Source organism: Aspergillus fischeri, genomic scaffold (assembly GCF_000149645.3).
Source record: "Aspergillus fischeri NRRL 181 1099437636263 genomic scaffold, whole genome shotgun sequence".
In the NCBI taxonomy this organism is placed as follows: Eukaryota; Fungi; Ascomycota; class Eurotiomycetes; order Eurotiales; family Aspergillaceae; genus Aspergillus; species Aspergillus fischeri.
This window is the reverse complement of record NW_001509763.1, coordinates 433,664-450,463: the sequence shown is the minus strand read 5'-3', so window position 1 is coordinate 450,463 and position 16,800 is coordinate 433,664. Positions and strand designations below refer to the sequence as shown.

The following is a 16,800-nucleotide window of genomic DNA, read 5'->3' as shown; positions in this document are numbered from 1 at the left end:
TCCTTGAGATAGAGGCATATTGTATAAAAATTGTGAAAAACAGACGCGAAGTGAAATGTTGGTTTGGACTTATGATGGGACGCGGGAGAAATTCGTACGTTACCGAACTCAGGCCACTCTCTTCTTTTCCCCTGCTGCCTCAGGCGAACATGATGGGTGATATAAGTACATCGTTCAGTTCAAATCAATGTCAATGAGTGTCAATAGGCATTTCGCATGATGCCAGTGGGAGTTAGGTCACCGGCATCGGAATAGAAGTCTGCCCAGGCACAAGCCTCATCCCAATACGACAGAGCCAAGAATGCAACCCGATAGCACCATAGTTGCTAACCCACTGCCCTCGAATGCGCCCGCATTCCAGAATGAAAAACACAATATCACAGTCTCGCAGATATATTGAGGAAGCGTATGCTACCTGGCTCCTCGGAATTTCTCCATACTTCTGATCATCTGATGGATATTGTAAACACAAAGCTGAAGGAACCTTCCACCGTTCCTCTCTTCGAATGCCTCCGTACCAGAGTAGTCCTTCCTCTGGCAGAGGGTGAATTTCAGCCGACATATTTCTACAAGGGAAGACGTCACGGATTCGTAAATAGTCTCCCCTCGGTTGAACTTCCACTTCGGTATATGCCGGGCCATTAACAGCCTTTCCATCTTTCTCCACCAATCCGATACACGATCGAGGAGGTTGCTGAAATAGCATTCGTTTCCAGCTTGCCCCTTTCCGGAGAAAAAGTCGGTCGCTCTGAGGATCGATCTGGGGTATCTCCGCCCCTCCTTCTACTGGCGGTGGGCTCGTACTGTTTGCTTGTCTTGCGCAAAACCATGGCCATATACATTCCTCTAGTAACGGGTTGCGAATGCCCGGCGTCCCGCGTGGCAGGGTATACCTGACGGGTTTAAAAAACAGGGCAGCCTGTAAGTCGTTCGAGTCCTGAACCAGGAAGTGCCATTTGCGGCAGACCCTTTGAGCGGACGTGAGTAAAGTGCGCGTGTCAGTTTCAAGCAGGATCAGTTCCAGGATTTCGGTTATCAGGAAAATCTTGTGCGGCTCTGATGAAGCCATAATTCGAAAGGTGGGATTTTGGATCATTCTATTGAAGGGCAGCAATTCAAACAAGACAGTCCGGTAGACCTGTTCTAATGAATGAAGGACAGTTTTTGAAAGGAGACCGCCAGAGTGACGTCGGTTCCCTCTACAGTACTACAACATCATCGGTACCTGAAATAGTTTAGTCGTGCGGGCTGGGCCGTGTAGCGGTATGACTTCCGTAGCCTAGCTGGAAAGTCAAAACATAACAGCTAAAGATCTCGCTGACTTGCTCAAGTTTGAAGCCTAATCCTTATAGTTTTATACTGAAATATAATTCTCTATCATCGACCTGGACAAGAATTAATGCAGGATGAAAGAACAGCTTAGATGTTACTATTCTTTTTAGGGTCTTTTGCTGCTGCCCTTCATGCTCGACTGTGCGTGCCGTTAGTAACCAGGCAGTATAGTCATACTCATATTTCATGGCACTGCTGCATATGCAGACTACAAGACTCGCTTCCTAGGCACCGTTACAACAACGCCAAGCCGCAAGAACTGTTAATACGCTTATGCGCCCTATAAACAGGGGAAAGAATCAAGTATCATTAAGCTTACTTGAGGCTTACTTAAGTTACTAACCATGCCTTTGGGACAGAAGCATGGCATTATGAAGGATCTAGGTTCGTCGGCAACGGGTGATCAGCAATGGCCATCGGAATTCGGCATATGAACCCTCAAGCCGGAGACTTTTTCGCAATAAACAATCCGATCGGGTAAATTGTCCAGTACATAGTTCGCAATGGACTTGTAGAGACCAAACGCCATGTGGCGGAGCGGAGCACGTCTTGGCGGGTTACATTTCCCTTTTCGGAAAGCTCTCCGGCCGTTATGACCGCAAACACTCTCTCTGTTCCCAGCAACTTCGGACGAACCGCTGCTTACCGAGCAATTTAAATCAAATCTACCTTCGACGCCTGTATAAAGAAGGAATATCCCAACCAGCAGTAATTCAAAAACTCCATCCAACCAATCAATTCCGTACCTGCAAGGCTGCAACAAACCTCAGCCGAGCAACCACTACCAAAATGGAAGAAGCACAAGTGTCCATGATGGACGGGAAGGTTGACGTCCGTCTGCAGCGTGTCCCTATCCCTAAGCCGGGACCCGGTCAAGTCCTCATTAAAGTTGTCGCCAGTGGAACAAATCCCAAGGACTGGAAGTTCCCAGCATGGATGCCACAGTTCAGCGGCACCAACACCGGCGATGATATTGCCGGGTATGTCCACGAGGTTGGCGAGAGCGTCGTGGGGTTTAAGGTGGGCGACCGCGTCGCGGCCTACCATGACTACAGGACACCACATGGCAGCTATGCCGAATATGCCATCGGGGAAGCCTATGCTACATTCCACATTCCGGAGACAATCTCCTTTGAACAGGCGGCTACAATCCCACTTGCGGCTATGACTGCGTCGTTGGCTCTGTTTTCTCGTCTGGGGTTGCCTGAGCCGTGGTTCAAGGAGAAGAGCTGGGCTCAGAAGCCAGAGGGGGGAGTGCTAGTCTACGGCGCTGCGAGTGCAGTGGGGACCTTTGCCATCAAGCTTCTCCAGAAAGCGGACATTCATCCTATTATTTGTGTTGCGGGCCGTGGAAAGGACTTTGTGCGCAGTCATCTCAGCGAGGAAAAGGGGGATGTGGTCATTGATTATCGGGAAGGGGAATCGGCTGTGGTTGCTGCGCTTAAGGAAGCCGTACCCAAGGGGAAGAAACTGCGTTATGCGTTGGATGCTGTCAGTGAGAAGGAGAGTTTTTCTGTTGTCTGCCAGGTGCTGGATCCCGCCGGTGGTGCGATGTCTGTTGTCAGTCCCGTGGGACCCGAGGAGTGTCCGGAGGGTATCCGTGTTGAATTCACCGACGTCGGCAGGGCTCACAAGGATGACAAGGAGTTTGCATATACCTGGTCGAGATTCTTCACTCTCGGTCTCAGTGAAGGATGGTTCACACCTCATCCTCATCAGGTCATCCCGGGGGGCCTCAGCGGAGTCCAGGTGGCGTTGACCAACCTGATGGAAGGGAAGGCTAGTGCAGTCAAATATGTTGTCAAGATTAAGGATGTGTAGACGTTTTGCTTCATGTATATAATCCCTTATCATTATTACATCTTGACCTCATACGACGTAAAAGACCACAAGAGTACTGAAGGAGAACTGGAGGTGACACTGCTATAATGACAAGCTGCCTACGAAGAAAGCGAATGGTGACCTAGACTCAGTACTACATTCAACTGAACGAGAGCTCCTCTATCCAAAAAGGCTCTTCGACATGGCTGTAAGGCTTGAAGCATCTCTTTGAATCGGCAAACGGAGAACCCTTGAACGTGGCATTGAACCCGTTGGCATTTCTTTGCCAGTGCTATGAATCTCGAGAAATTGTGGCCCGTCGATCTGCTGAGACAAGCCTTTGTTCCTTGGCTGTTGACGGATTCAAAGGGTAGTGAAAGGATTATGGCTAACAATGTCATAATAATGAAATGTCTAAAACATATGAATATCCATTGTTGTATGTTTAAAATAACAGCTCTATGCCTCGAGCTATGTCTCAAACCGCAATATCAATATCACTCCGAGTCTATCATTAACACCATCATCATCTCCTTCGGTTCTCTTATACTCCTCTACACCTCTGAACAACTCAAACCACACTCTCGCCTACAAAAATTATAACTGCCAAAAATACCTCACTCACAATGCCAAAGCAATCCAAGTTCCAACTCCACGAGGCCCGCCCGCACCTACAGAAGCTTCCTTCTGATTCGCTCCGACGACCCCGACCTCCCTGCTCTAACCATGCTCAGAGAAGTGCTGAAGGCCCTGCAAGCCGGCCGCGGCAACTTCTCCCCCCGCCGGGAGTCCTTCCCCGACACGCAGGTAGGCCATTCAATTTTCGAGATCATCACCGAAGATGATACACTCAAGGGACTGACCGATGCTGCTGTGCAGTGCATCGCACAGCAAATTGAGAACTGCGGCTATGACAATGACATGATCAGATGGGAGCAGTTTGTCGAGGGAATGGTTTGGATTGATTATAGGTATCTGCACTAGGTGAGTTCCAGAGCTGGCAGATTGGTGGGATTCGTCTCAGCTTGCTTTTAAGTCGATGATGAGGATATTGTTGGAAGTTTACTTTGCTGGGAGCTATCATCGGTTGAGCTACACAGTCAAATCTAAGGTCAAGTGATGTCTTGGCTGTCACGCCACCTAGTCACAATAGCTGGAAGCGGAGCTCTAAAACGAAAGCTTATCAGCAATAACAATGGCCGAGACTCTCACAACCAACCAAGGGTCAGTCTCTCTTTTCGATCATGGGGCGCATATAGAATTTATCCGCATGCAGCGTTAATCATTGCGTCTATGTCACTTGGCTATTTGTGTGGTGAGACAGTACTTACTGACATAATTGCTTCTTCTACTATGTGTTACTAACGTCACAACTAAAATTACAGGATTCGGTTCCGATATATATCAGCTTTCACTAATGGCTTAAAACAGGACTGTTGCTATAAATGCTACGAAAGCAGAATTCAGATTTATAAACAACCTAAAATCATTGAATATGAAGTTGCATAGTCTAGAGGAAAGGAGGTAAATTATCTTTTATTTCAGAGGTCGACGTAGCTAAACGGATTTGTGTCTAACATCCGCAAGGACCTTGATCCAGAGGATAAGAGCCCACTGGAATTTGCAGGATGAAATCCGTAAAGTTAACACAGGAAAAATTTAATTAACACGTCACAGGTTCCAGTCTGAGCTATAAATTCAATTGCTTTCTTGCATGCCAACAATAGATCACTTTTTGACTGCATGAAATTCAAAGGTTAAAAAACACTCTCTTCTTCCAGCGGTACCTTTTCAGAAGTGAACACTCGCACAAAGCGCATAGATACCCGAAGTCCAATACCTAAGCATCCATGGGACCGGTGGTATTATGTAACAATGCGTTTACGGTTCTTGCATCGGCCCCTGCAATTTTGTTCTTATCAGCAAGAATGAGAATTTTGCTCATAACGTCATATGTAGTCACTTCGCCTCTCGCCAAGGACGGATCACTTAGAAGACAGCAGGCCACTCCACCCACGTGAGGTGTTGCTAGCACAAGTTAGATGACTGTTTCTGTTATATTCCATGTGCATCAAGAGAGTCTCCTACCCATGGATGTACCACTGATAGTCTTCGTGCTGGTTGGGCCGCCTCTCCAGCAGGAAAGAATGTCCACGCCAGGAGCAAGAATGTCAACGACTGTATTACGGTTAGATATGTTTAAGGCAGCCAGACAAATCCGAGCTATTGGACACATACACTTTCCGTAACTTGAAAAATTGGCAAGTTGATCTTTAACATCCGTGGCCCCGACGGTAATAGCAAGGGGTTCGCGTGCCGGTGACTCGTTTACGTCCTATTAGCCCAAGTCAGCTTAGTTATAATTATTTGTCGCGCAGTTACTCACTTCCGGGTCATTTCCAGCTGCAACACAAACCACTACCCCTTTACGGACGGTTGAAGCAACAGCAGCATCAAGAGCGTCGCTTGGAGGTCCCCCAAGACTCATATTCACCACCGCACGGCCGCCCATGCCTTTCACAGAGACATCACTGACAACCCACTCAAGCGCCTTGATGATATCACTTGTCTGGGCAGTCCCTGTCCGGTCACCAAAGACCTTGACACCTACAACATTTGCCTTCTTCGCGACACCATAGGCCCGACTGGCTATTGTGCCTGCGCAATGGGTACCATGACCGTGCACATCCTCGTCATTAGAGACATTGTCAGAGACAAATTTTGGGCCCTTTGTGGCCCTCCCCTCAAATTCGACATGTTTGTCGTTTATACCAGTATCAATTACATATGCCACGGTGCCGCTGCCGGCGACATCATCACGATATGTGTAAGAGTATGGAGGGGCGCCAAGTTTGGTCCTCGTAGAGACGCGGCTGATACCCCACGGTGAATTTGGCTGGATATTGCAGTGGCGGTATAGCTGCTCTGGTTCAATAGATATAACCTGCGAGATCGTTAGTGTTAGTGTCTCACAGTCCACCATGTTCACATTGCTCGCTCACATGAGGTATTCTCTCCAACTCTTCTTTGGTTGCATCGTCGAATTTTGCAGAGTAGCCCTTTGAATCATTCAGGTCAAACCGCTGAAGAATATCCACATTGAATGGAGTTGCGGGATCTTCTGTTTTTTCTGCTAATAGCGACAGATGCTCCTTTTGTACCAGCTCAGGGGTCAGATAGGGCTTGACGCGAACGACCCATTGGCCAGGCACGGTAGTTTGTCCAGTAGTCATGATATGTTGAGTGGCCATATTCTTAATCTGTGTTCCACATACTACAGCAGAAAAGGAGAGGAGTATTTAGTCCTTGAAAATAGGATGGAGAAAAGAAATTTATAGAGGAGGACTGCCGTGGCACCACACTTGACGGATGATAACGTTTGAAAGGAATATGATGTTATCCCTAGCTAAAGGTGGCAAACGTACTTACTGACCCTGGTTCTAGACCGAACCTCTCTTCTAGAGATGGTCAAATCATCCTGAATGGGATCAAGTACTGGGAAGCTATTGGTTAAGTGATATCTCTTCTTGTCGTCTTTCTCTTCCCCGTACTTGATTTGCTTCCCATCTTCTCGATAGGCCACATGATTTTTGATAAATCTCATGACGAAAACTAACCTCACTGTGAATTAAGGTTGAAGCTGGAGGATCCAAGGAGCAGGAGGCAGCTAGGGGTGCCGTGACCTATGGTCAGTGAGGGACATATCCTATGTTTAGACGTCAACATCAGCGAACATTAAAGTTAATTTAGCCTTTGGCATATGCTGTTGAACCATTAATCTTTTATTCTGACACCGGAAAGTGATAAGTGATATTGAATGATGCAGAACCTTTGAAGATTAAGAATACAAGTTTCTTCAGGCTACCAAGGAATACTGATTTATCTCTAATTGCATCACTATTTTTGTAAATCATTTATGATTCTGACTCCAGAGGTTCGATGGCAGCATTTGGTAAGGTTAATTATTTAAGATTAGGCTTACATAGGAGTGAGCCTTTCTTCCCTCAACTAGTAAATGTTAGTATAACAGGTGATTTCAACTTAGAATTAACTTGAGAATCATTACTTGGTCGAATGGTTAGGCAGAGGTTAGAAAAGAAAATATTCCCCCTGAGGTGGGACTGATATTTCAAATGCTAACTCCCACAACAGATTTTAAGGGATCAAATTCAAATAAACAGTTATGATGAAACTCTCTTTACTCACTCCATGCGTCTTCACTGCTGCCCTTGCAGCTAGTCATCCAGCCAATCTAATTTATATAGCACCACTGCAATGCAGCCGTGGTTTCGCTTATTGTGGCTGGGATCTTAAAAATGAAGGTAAGCACAATACTGATATATAACAGGCGGTAGCTAAAGTGTTAGCCACTAACTAACTTGAACAAAAAAGGTTTTAGCAATCTCCCTCACTATAGTGATCAAGCAATCTATTATTGCGAAAATATCTACTATCCTGACCACGTGAAAAAGTGTGATGATAAGTGTGGCATGCAAGGCCTGCAAGCTGCTCCTTCAGGCGCGCTAAAGCACAGTCCGGCTAATGGCTGGGGGCCCCTCTATATTACCCATGGATCCTCCCCATACTCAAATTTCCCAAAATCAGGAGATAAAGTTGAGTCTTAAGTCTTAACTTTTTAAGATCATGTTATAATTCTATATCTAAGTAGATCTAAAAAGTTAAAACTAATTAAAACAGTATAATACTTATGCCAGCATATGCTTATATATATTTTGACTCAACATAGTATTAATAAACAAAAAGCTTAACAAACTGTGATATATTCCATCTCTATTAAGAATGAATTTCAAACAAACATGACATTAACTAAAATAACCAAACAGTACTCACTATTAAAGGTCAACCTAACAGAGTTAGATTGACCAACAAGTTCCCACCACTACCTTCCGTTCACCTTGCTACTGGGCAGCCTGGAACCATGTATTAATTTTGCAGATTCGTTTCCGCCACACAAGGGGCTTTTGTCGACGAAGGAAACTAGTAAATCAGTTGCTGGTTCATGGGCATCACCTGTTTGCGGCCACACCTTTCTTCTGGTCAGATGTTCCTATAATAAAGTTCCACATCAGTGAACGCCAAGACAGCTTTTAATCTTGGAGAATCATAACGAGCAAATGGGATGCATCACTGCATACAGTAGAAATACATTGCGTATCATATGCTGCGACATAAATCCCATATCATGTGAGATGGGGTGAGCGTCCTGTTCTGCAAGGACATCCATTAAGGATTTTAACATTCTAGAATCCAGGGCCTTCTGTAAACTTTACTAGGCAAGGGAAACAATGGCTTCTATTCTCTGGTGCCTACCATAACAGTTTTTATCTAGAAATTCCACGCTAACAGGCTAAGATGACAATAGCTTTGGCTCTTTCAGGTGGGGTGCCAGGTTAGTAACGTCTACGCTGTGACTCAGGCGTCGCTCTCGCTCCATCCTAACATTGATACTCTCCATACTCGGGTATACTACAGAGTGGTTTATGTGTAGCGAATCTCCCATCATCATTTAGACGATACCCAGATGTATAAGGGATAATTAAGCCAGGCTTTTTAAACGCCACCCATCCTCCACTCCTCCGCCCCGACGATAGAAAACAACCAACCCACCCACCGGCCCCCGGGTCCTGGTCCTTCTGGGTAGGTCATTTCAAATCATAGTTATGGTCTCCAACGTACTGTCCAACCATGAGTGGCGTAACCATGCTAGATCTATAAGCCAACTTTTGGTTCTTGGTGATCTCATCAAGGGCCAGAGTTAATACAAATCAAGAGTGATTGATTAATTGTCTGGTTAACGTAACATCAGGGTTGCAAGAGTCGCAGGTAAACATAGAGCGTAGAGGTGTAGAGTATTACAGCATCATTAGACATCATCTGATAGCTAATTATCATTATACGGTGATAAATACGTAATTATACTTATCATGTAACTACATTAGTATCTCGATAGTTGTGATTCTTGACGTAACATTACTGAAAGCGCTTCATTTAAAACATGTAATGGATCATGAGACCTAGTGGCGAGATGATGATGAGACGAACCTAACAGACAAGAGGCAGATCCTGGAGAGAACATGGACATCTTAGTACCAATCTGCTCTCACGGGGGAGGGGAAGGCAGAAGCTATAAATTTGGACAGAATTCCCATACCTCCTTTGGAACTCCTCCTGCATCAACAAGAAATAAACAAAGCTGAACCTTCTTCTTTCGAATATCTATCCAGACATTCATCATTCGATATCATGGTTAATTGCGGCCCTACAATTGGAGGTAATGGTGGCTCGGAGTTCAAGAGCTTCCGTGAAAGGCCCGTGGAACAGCTGGACGTATGGTACGGCAATGGCAGTGGTGACGACTTTAACAAATATACTATCCTGAGAGGTATCAAAATCCGTTGGGCCGGCGGTGAACAGAGCCGCGATATTGGACATTGCCCGGAGAAAGAAGAGCGAGGAGTCCTCCATACAAGTTTCGATTTTGAGAGAAATGGCAACGATCCACTAGAATGGATGGATATATACGGCTCAGCTTCGCGGGTTGATTCACTAAGATTGGTGACCAAGGACGAGAAGGACCACTTCGAAGCTGGAGGAGTTGGTGGTGACAAATGCGTTCAACCTGCTAATGGTAGGAAACTATATGGGTTATACGGACGGGCTGGAAGTGATATTGATATGCTAGGGGCAGTCTTCGATCATTGACAGCAGTGAGTTCAACGATACAAGATTATATATGCACCCTAACAAAGGAGACAGATATCTGCTTATAATTTTGTCATTCAGGGACTCAACTCTCCTACTGTTACTTGTGATTCAGTCTCTAGTTGCACTTCAACATGCAGCATAATGCTATTTTCTACGAAGACTGACTTTGTACGTTTAAGAGGCTTGAACTCTCCTGTTGTTGTTTTAATATTATTTGCAATGATAATGCAGTAATGCAACTCAACACTACTTGGCGTTAACTCATTAGTTAACTGATAGGAATACTTATCGGTGAGATTTTGATTTTCATACCTAGAATAGGACTGGTGAAATAAAAAGACAGTAGGAGACTCACTGGGGGTGTCTCTGCAAATGTGATAGTCAGTCAGGCTAGACGTGATGACATTTCATTATTATCTAAGTAGCCTACACAAGAATAGTAAGCACAGGGAAGGACGGGAGATGGGGGAAGTCATTCGCAGATATTTGTGCGGTCATCACTTACGGGGTATGTGGAATGATGATCCCAGAAGGGCCAGGACTTTATACCAACCTCAAGATCTTGCGGAATACATGACCCATCTTCCGGAAGATACGTTGTTCGAGATTCTCACATCCTCAGCAGCGTTCTATGTCTGTCTGGAGAAAGAAAAGGCGGCCAAGAGTATACTATATGATTTGTATCAAAATATAATACCACTAGGCTAAAAATGTGTCCGGACATTAGTCCTATCAGTCTAGGGTCTTATACTTTTCAACAATTTGCCATTGAGATTTTCCAACGACCAACACTAGCCACAAAGATGATTCAGTTCCCCTAACTATGACCATAAAATATTGAATTACTGTAGTATTAATATTATGTTCTCATCTAGTAACGATATCGAATGCCATCTAGTAGAGATCAAATTTAATTCTATTTAATCATCCATAATATACCTAGATATCTACTAGGCTTACCTAACTGAATCACCCAACATTTAGTTAAGAATTAAAGCTTTAGTTAAATATCTGCTTATCTCTATAAGAAGTTCTGATTTTACTATACTAGGGATAGTGCAGTGTGTGCGACCATACTAAGGTAAGATGTAGTCATTGTAAAAATGCAAAAGTTCCTTTTGTACAAATAGTCCGCCGTACAGCCCTAATCTTCTTCGAAAAGAATGCTGGCACCGGCGACGCCTCTCTGAAAGCGAGCAGGGGTACGACCCCACCGATCCATCCCATCCGCACTTCTAGTTTGATTCTGAACTACTAGACTACGTAGAAGTCAATATTCCACTGTTCTTCGTCAACCGCGAAGCCCGCAGGATTGCTCTAGCCTGGTGCCACGAGCAGGAAATCTCACTCCGCTTCTCCCGCAACCAACAGTCTGCTATCTTTTCGCGCCCGTTCAACTCAAAGCACGACTACTATATGTCCCGCTTGATCAATGGGACGGCTGCCTCTGCGAGCCGTATGATGGAATGTTCACACCTGAATCGATTGGCCAGTGTGTCAGCACTTATGCTCTCGAGCTGGCGGCCATTGCTGTTCCTGAGGCACAGGTTTATAGCAACCCCGCCGTACTACATGAGATGTTCGAGTGGCCCTATTATCGAGTGGTGCTGTATGTTGTACTCGGCTCACCGCGGGATCTGCGGTTGGAGTATGCAGGGCAAAATGTCCAGCGGCGATGGGAGGTTCAGACCCGGCCCGGGGGGTCATTGTTCTATACCTGGAAGGACGGCGGTGGTAGCTTTGACGAGGGGGATAGTGAGCATTCTGCTCATAAGGACTTGTATGAGCGGTCAAGGAGGCTAGTAAAGGGCTCGGTGAAGGGATTACGTTGCACAACGTCCGCAGCTTTGAGGTACTGCCTGTGTTTGCCGTTCGAGATGAGTGCAGTACATATTTTATGATTTGAGATGATGTATTACACATAGACCTGTGGTTCATAGATTATCGGGCTCTTTTGAGGAAGATCAGCTATGCTACTTAGGAAGTAGAAATTGGAAGATGATCAAGGATAAATCCTAACCATGCGCGAGCAATGAATCTCGGCGAGGTCAAGAACCATGCCTGATCCAGATAGAGGGGGTATCAATTTTTCATTGCGTTTCAATTTCCGAACACCTATTCCTACGATAATGGATGAAAACAGTAGAATGCAAACGAGTATTAAGATAAAATCCATGGTAAGCTTCAATATGCCTTCTGCTGCCAACAATCTAGGCTAACAGTCCGAAAAGGACGGCCTTTTTATAAGATTTTGCATCTTGAAACGTGCCTAGCAGCAGATAGTATTAGACATGCGGCTTGTCCAAAGCTCAGCCTGCTAAAGAATGAGGAGTAAAGTGCGCCTATGCCCTTGACTCAGGCTAATGCAGTTCTCCCGTGCGTACCTGAATCAGAGCATTGAAATATATTACATGGCCCCAGCTACGAAAAGCTCAGACCTGAGACTCTTCAACGCAACGGCATTATTATCAAGATAGAAATCAGCAAGGACGGCTGGCCAGAGGAGAGTGCACAAATCAGAGATCAGATCCTCTCATTTGACTGTATCATTCCACCCAAAGAGATAAAGTTATATGTTTTCCAGAAGGTGGTTCTTTGTTAAAACACTGACTCCGTACCCAGTGCCTCGAACCTCATATTTTGACCAAGCTGTACAAGCAACTACCGCAGCCGAAGCGAGATAGGTGGTTCAAGAGAGAAATGGCATGTAATAGAGAGTGTCTCCATGGACAAAATGAGGCGGAAAACAGGCACCTGGAAAATTTGACAACAGCGTATACTGTTGCACTGAGAAAATCTCCAGCGGACAGAAAGAAAAGTCTTAATCTATTTACTTAGTACTAACATGCAGTGGACTGGGAGCACAAGGGTGGCATGCACGAGGGCAAACTAGGAGGCAAGCTCGCCGACTATGTATTCAAGAAATAGCGCGGTAGGTAGAAAAAGATACATGTCTAATAGGCAGGTAAGACGAATTTCGAATTAAGGCAAGGGTTCCTGGGCCGGTCCCACCGACTAGCTGTAGGGATTTACAATCATATGGCTTCCTGTGTAAAGCTAAGACGACGCCACACCCTACAGGGTCCTGAGGTAGGTTATAATGCTCGCAAGTCAATCGCCTAGAGTTACATTTCATTTGCATGTGAACCCTAGTACACTTAGAGATCTCTATTAATTAATGCTAGGTCTGCGCCCATGAGCAGGGCTCAGACCACATGTGTGGACTACCTATTTGAGAGACAAAACCCATCTCTATTTCCTGTAAAGATGTACAGATGAAGCATCAATGCATTTTACAGAGCGCTAACTCAACAGGAAGAGGTTACTCTATCCGACACAGTGCTCTAGGTGTCTCTAGGAATGACCAGAATTTAACCACCTAGTGGTCTACCGCCGGTGCAAGGATCGTACTTGGCGTAAATGGCGGAGCTTCCATGACATGAGGGCATCCCTACCAGACTACTCCCTAGAAATCTACAAGTACTTGATACTGACTCGAAAATCGCGCATGTGGATACAGCTGGCCAAGCTCTTACACAAGTAAACTCCAGCATCTCCCCACGACTGCGCTGCCTGGTATGCTCAAACTAATCAGGTTAATGCCCACAGTAAGACACTGGAAGCCGAAGCCAATGGTTTTCGTGTCATAGCAACAATAGCACTAGACAAAAGTACCAACCTACTTTATGTACACCGTGGGAGGGTCACGAACTTGTAAAACTATATGCAATGCTATTAAGTCTAGCAAGGAATCTCGGGAAAAAATCTGCCCACACTAGTTCAAAAATCACGATGTGGCATGGGATTGTTATCACAGATATGGCTTCTCTGTGAAGCATTTAAGTGTGGTCCCAGCGTACACAGTTGTATAACCTGCGAGACACTACATATCAGAGAGAAGAGCCCCTGGACATGGAATTGGACACATTCAGTTATTAGATTATAATGGCACACTCCCACAGCCTCCTTTCCACTGTAGTCAATCCCTGTTGATATTGTTGATATCTTAGCGGTTGTTTAACCATCGGTGAAGCTGCATCATGAGCCAATCTTCCCCTTCCACATACACACTTCCAATCAGGAAACCATTCAGTTCTCGCTGTTTGTTGAGTACTGTGGCATTATGCCTATCCGTATATCCTTGTTAGCGGTTATGAGCTTCCAATATTTGAACACCGGCCTGCAGCATCTAGGTTACATTTGCTATTATCCGGGATGCAGCCGAAAGGATTCTTGCCGTGACTATGCCAGCAAGTGTACCGTCGTGCGAAAAGCTCCCTAGATGGAGAATGCAAAATCCATTTGTGGATCTTCGTTTTCACAGCCTAGTACTGCGAGAGGGTATGCATTGGCTGCTTTAAAGAAATCTAGTAGAAGAACAGAAATGAGTGTTTGATCAAGTGTTGTTGGAAGTATGAGAATATTCTGACTAGCTTCTTGCCCTTAGATCACTGGAATGCGAGCTGTAGCAAACCGCTTGATAGCCTTTCCCGAGACAGTCATAGTCGAAGTGATCTGGCTGTTCTCTCTGCTAGCGAGGGCCGTGACCGTGTAACTTGCGAACTTGACGTTTCTGTTTGGGCGACTCGACGAGGACCGCGGACACTCGTTTACACCGCGCAATCCAAACGAGGTGGGTCAGGTAGAACTAATCAACAATGCTAATGCAATTGTAAGCAATAATGTACCTTGCGGAGCCGCCGGGCTACCGACCTAGGATGCCTAGCATAGACAAGGATGCGCGAAATTTCTTTAGCCAATAAAAACATAGTATACATCGTAAAACCTGCCCACTTAGCTCTGCCAGTTATGACACTTCACCTGCATCGTCCAGCTGGCTTTGACTTAGGTATTTCGGCACGTCCAAAACGTTGTTCCTTTCCTCCTGTCCATCACCCAAAATGTTGCCAGAAGCTTTGATCCCGCTATGGTGGCTAGTGAGTGTACCAGATGACCTAACATGAGTTGGATGCTCATTCCTGCCTAACCACAGGTTCAGTACTCCAATGCGATGGTCATCGAAACCATTGCCACTGTCGAAAGTCCCCGATCCGGCATCACCGACTCTTTACGCACCACAATCCACCATTTACGTGCCACCGCCGGTCCGTTGTTCTGGCTCCGCGGATTCTTATTCTTTATCGTATATGATTTTACATGGAGTGCTCTACTGCCAGCACTACTCCCAATCAGTGACAGCTCCTCATGGAAAGGACACCTACGCTCATTTCTTTTTCTCGCCTTCCTTGCGAACCTGCGAGTTCTCTGGGTCCACATCATTATCACTAAACCATCCGCAAAATACACACATCAGAGACTCCCCGGACTCAGATGTTGGATTCGCATTGTACCCGTCATCGTCTTAGAGGCCGTTACGCAGTGGCTGGTGCCGCTGTATGCTACGGATCTCGCAATTTATCTCTCAAACCTATCTGGGTTCACAGATCTTCATGATCCAGAAGGTGTCCACATACTACGTCGAGGCTACAAGCTCGGCATTCTGGGCCTGATGCCATGCTTCGTGACGTGCATGGCTGTACTTCCGGCACGAACTGCTTTTATCCGGATGGCGGCGTCCATGCTCCCCCACGATGACGAGCCGATCGTGCCGCTTGATCCGAGACTGAGACAGAACCCTCCACCTGGGATTCTAGATGCATGGTATAGTCTATCGGACGCGGCATGGGCGCGCGTCTGGAAGATCCAGGCCCGGGCATATATCATGTCTGCTGGCATCTTTTTCCTAGGAAAAATGGTCTACCAGGACTTTCATAGATTTGCCATGATTCCCTTGATCTGGTTTAATGGCGGCTGAATACTCTTTTTATGGGGAGATGGTACGGAGTCTTACTTTCGCCTTACATTACTCTCGAGAGGCTCAGCCGAGAATTGTTAGCCGTAGCGAGACATCAAATGTAGGGTAGCCAGTGAACTTCTACAGAACTGTCAAGGCCTCACTGGCCAGTCCAGAGAGGGGAGTGTCAACGCCAGAGATAAACACGGCTGGATCGCACTGGTATGGGCGGAAAAACACAAGGACGAAGAATTAATACAACGATTGCTGGAAAGCGGAGCAGATCCTTCGTTGGTGCCAAAAGGGCCAAGTTCATGATCTCACATGGGTTGTCCTTCAACGCTAGGAGCAGGTCAACTGCGGAGCCCACCCCGATACATCCTTTGTCGTTTCGATGAGGTCAGGTTACAGGTCAGGTGGACCTTGAAAAAGATGAGGTGGACGCCCCACCTGTCTTGGCACTCCCAACCTCCCAGGTCAACATTTAAATACTGTAATGCATACCATGAAATTCGTTTTCAATTTCTCCTCCGCAATTATCTGCACACTAATTTAAACTCGAAACCACTTATTAACTGATTAGTTACTGCGTCTGTATTGATAATATGGATTCAGAGGCTCTCTTAATAAACTGTGGTGAAATAGATGATGTCTCCTTGAATGAAGAGGAGAATGAAGAGGTAAGAATCAGAACTGCTTTTCAAGTACTTACTAACTGATTTTTGACAACCTAGGCCCAGCCAAGCTGCTTTACTCAGTTAACAGACGCAAAAACTCATCCACTTCAAACACTGTATATTGAATACACAAATGATTTGCCAGAGTATCCAAGGACAGATCCAAATGGATATACCTATGTTATTCCAGTGAATAACTACTCTCAAGAAGAAGCAGAGCAATTAGTCAAAGATGTAAGTACTTATCAAGTGCTTGCGAATCTCTCTTACTAACCAATTCAAAGATTCAATATTCTCGAGCGAGTGTCCAAGGTGCAAGAAAGAATATTAAATCATCCTTTTTGAACTGCCCAGTTAAGAAATGGATATGGAAATGTTCTGGAGCTCTAGTATGTGAATATCTGAAACCAGATCTACGCCTGCTGCACCATACTTTTTTAGATGAGGCAA

General features: G+C 45.6%; 5 protein-coding genes across 5 annotated transcripts; 4 read left to right on the top strand and 1 right to left on the bottom strand.

Moving 5' to 3' along the window:
- Nucleotides 1-2,121: 2,121 nt before the first annotated feature.
- NFIA_025940 (zinc-binding alcohol dehydrogenase family protein) lies at nucleotides 2,122-3,153 on the top strand (the record flags this gene model as incomplete). The annotated part of the gene is made up of 1 exon (XM_001261416.1): nucleotides 2,122-3,153. One exon carries the CDS (start codon nucleotides 2,122-2,124, stop codon nucleotides 3,151-3,153), a length of 1,032 nt encoding a protein of 343 aa, XP_001261417.1.
- Nucleotides 3,154-3,879: 726 nt separating this feature from the next.
- NFIA_025930 (uncharacterized protein) lies at nucleotides 3,880-4,273 on the top strand (the record flags this gene model as incomplete). Its single annotated transcript, XM_001261415.1, has 2 exons — nucleotides 3,880-4,124; nucleotides 4,231-4,273. 2 exons carry the CDS (start codon nucleotides 3,880-3,882, stop codon nucleotides 4,271-4,273), a joined length of 288 nt encoding a protein of 95 aa, XP_001261416.1.
- Nucleotides 4,274-4,993: 720 nt separating this feature from the next.
- On the bottom strand, nucleotides 4,994-6,386 carry NFIA_025920 (S8 family peptidase; the record flags this gene model as incomplete). The annotated part of the gene is made up of 5 exons (XM_001261414.1): nucleotides 4,994-5,181; nucleotides 5,242-5,331; nucleotides 5,392-5,488; nucleotides 5,540-6,097; nucleotides 6,156-6,386. 5 exons carry the CDS (start codon nucleotides 6,384-6,386, stop codon nucleotides 4,994-4,996), a joined length of 1,164 nt encoding a protein of 387 aa, XP_001261415.1.
- Nucleotides 6,387-9,417: 3,031 nt separating this feature from the next.
- Nucleotides 9,418-9,876, top strand: NFIA_025910 (uncharacterized protein; the record flags this gene model as incomplete). Its single annotated transcript, XM_001261413.1, has 2 exons — nucleotides 9,418-9,802; nucleotides 9,857-9,876. 2 exons carry the CDS (start codon nucleotides 9,418-9,420, stop codon nucleotides 9,874-9,876), a joined length of 405 nt encoding a protein of 134 aa, XP_001261414.1.
- Nucleotides 9,877-14,780: 4,904 nt separating this feature from the next.
- Nucleotides 14,781-15,694, top strand: NFIA_025900 (uncharacterized protein; the record flags this gene model as incomplete). Its single annotated transcript, XM_001261412.1, has 2 exons — nucleotides 14,781-14,816; nucleotides 14,873-15,694. 2 exons carry the CDS (start codon nucleotides 14,781-14,783, stop codon nucleotides 15,692-15,694), a joined length of 858 nt encoding a protein of 285 aa, XP_001261413.1.
- Between the last annotated feature and the right edge of the window lie 1,106 nt (nucleotides 15,695-16,800).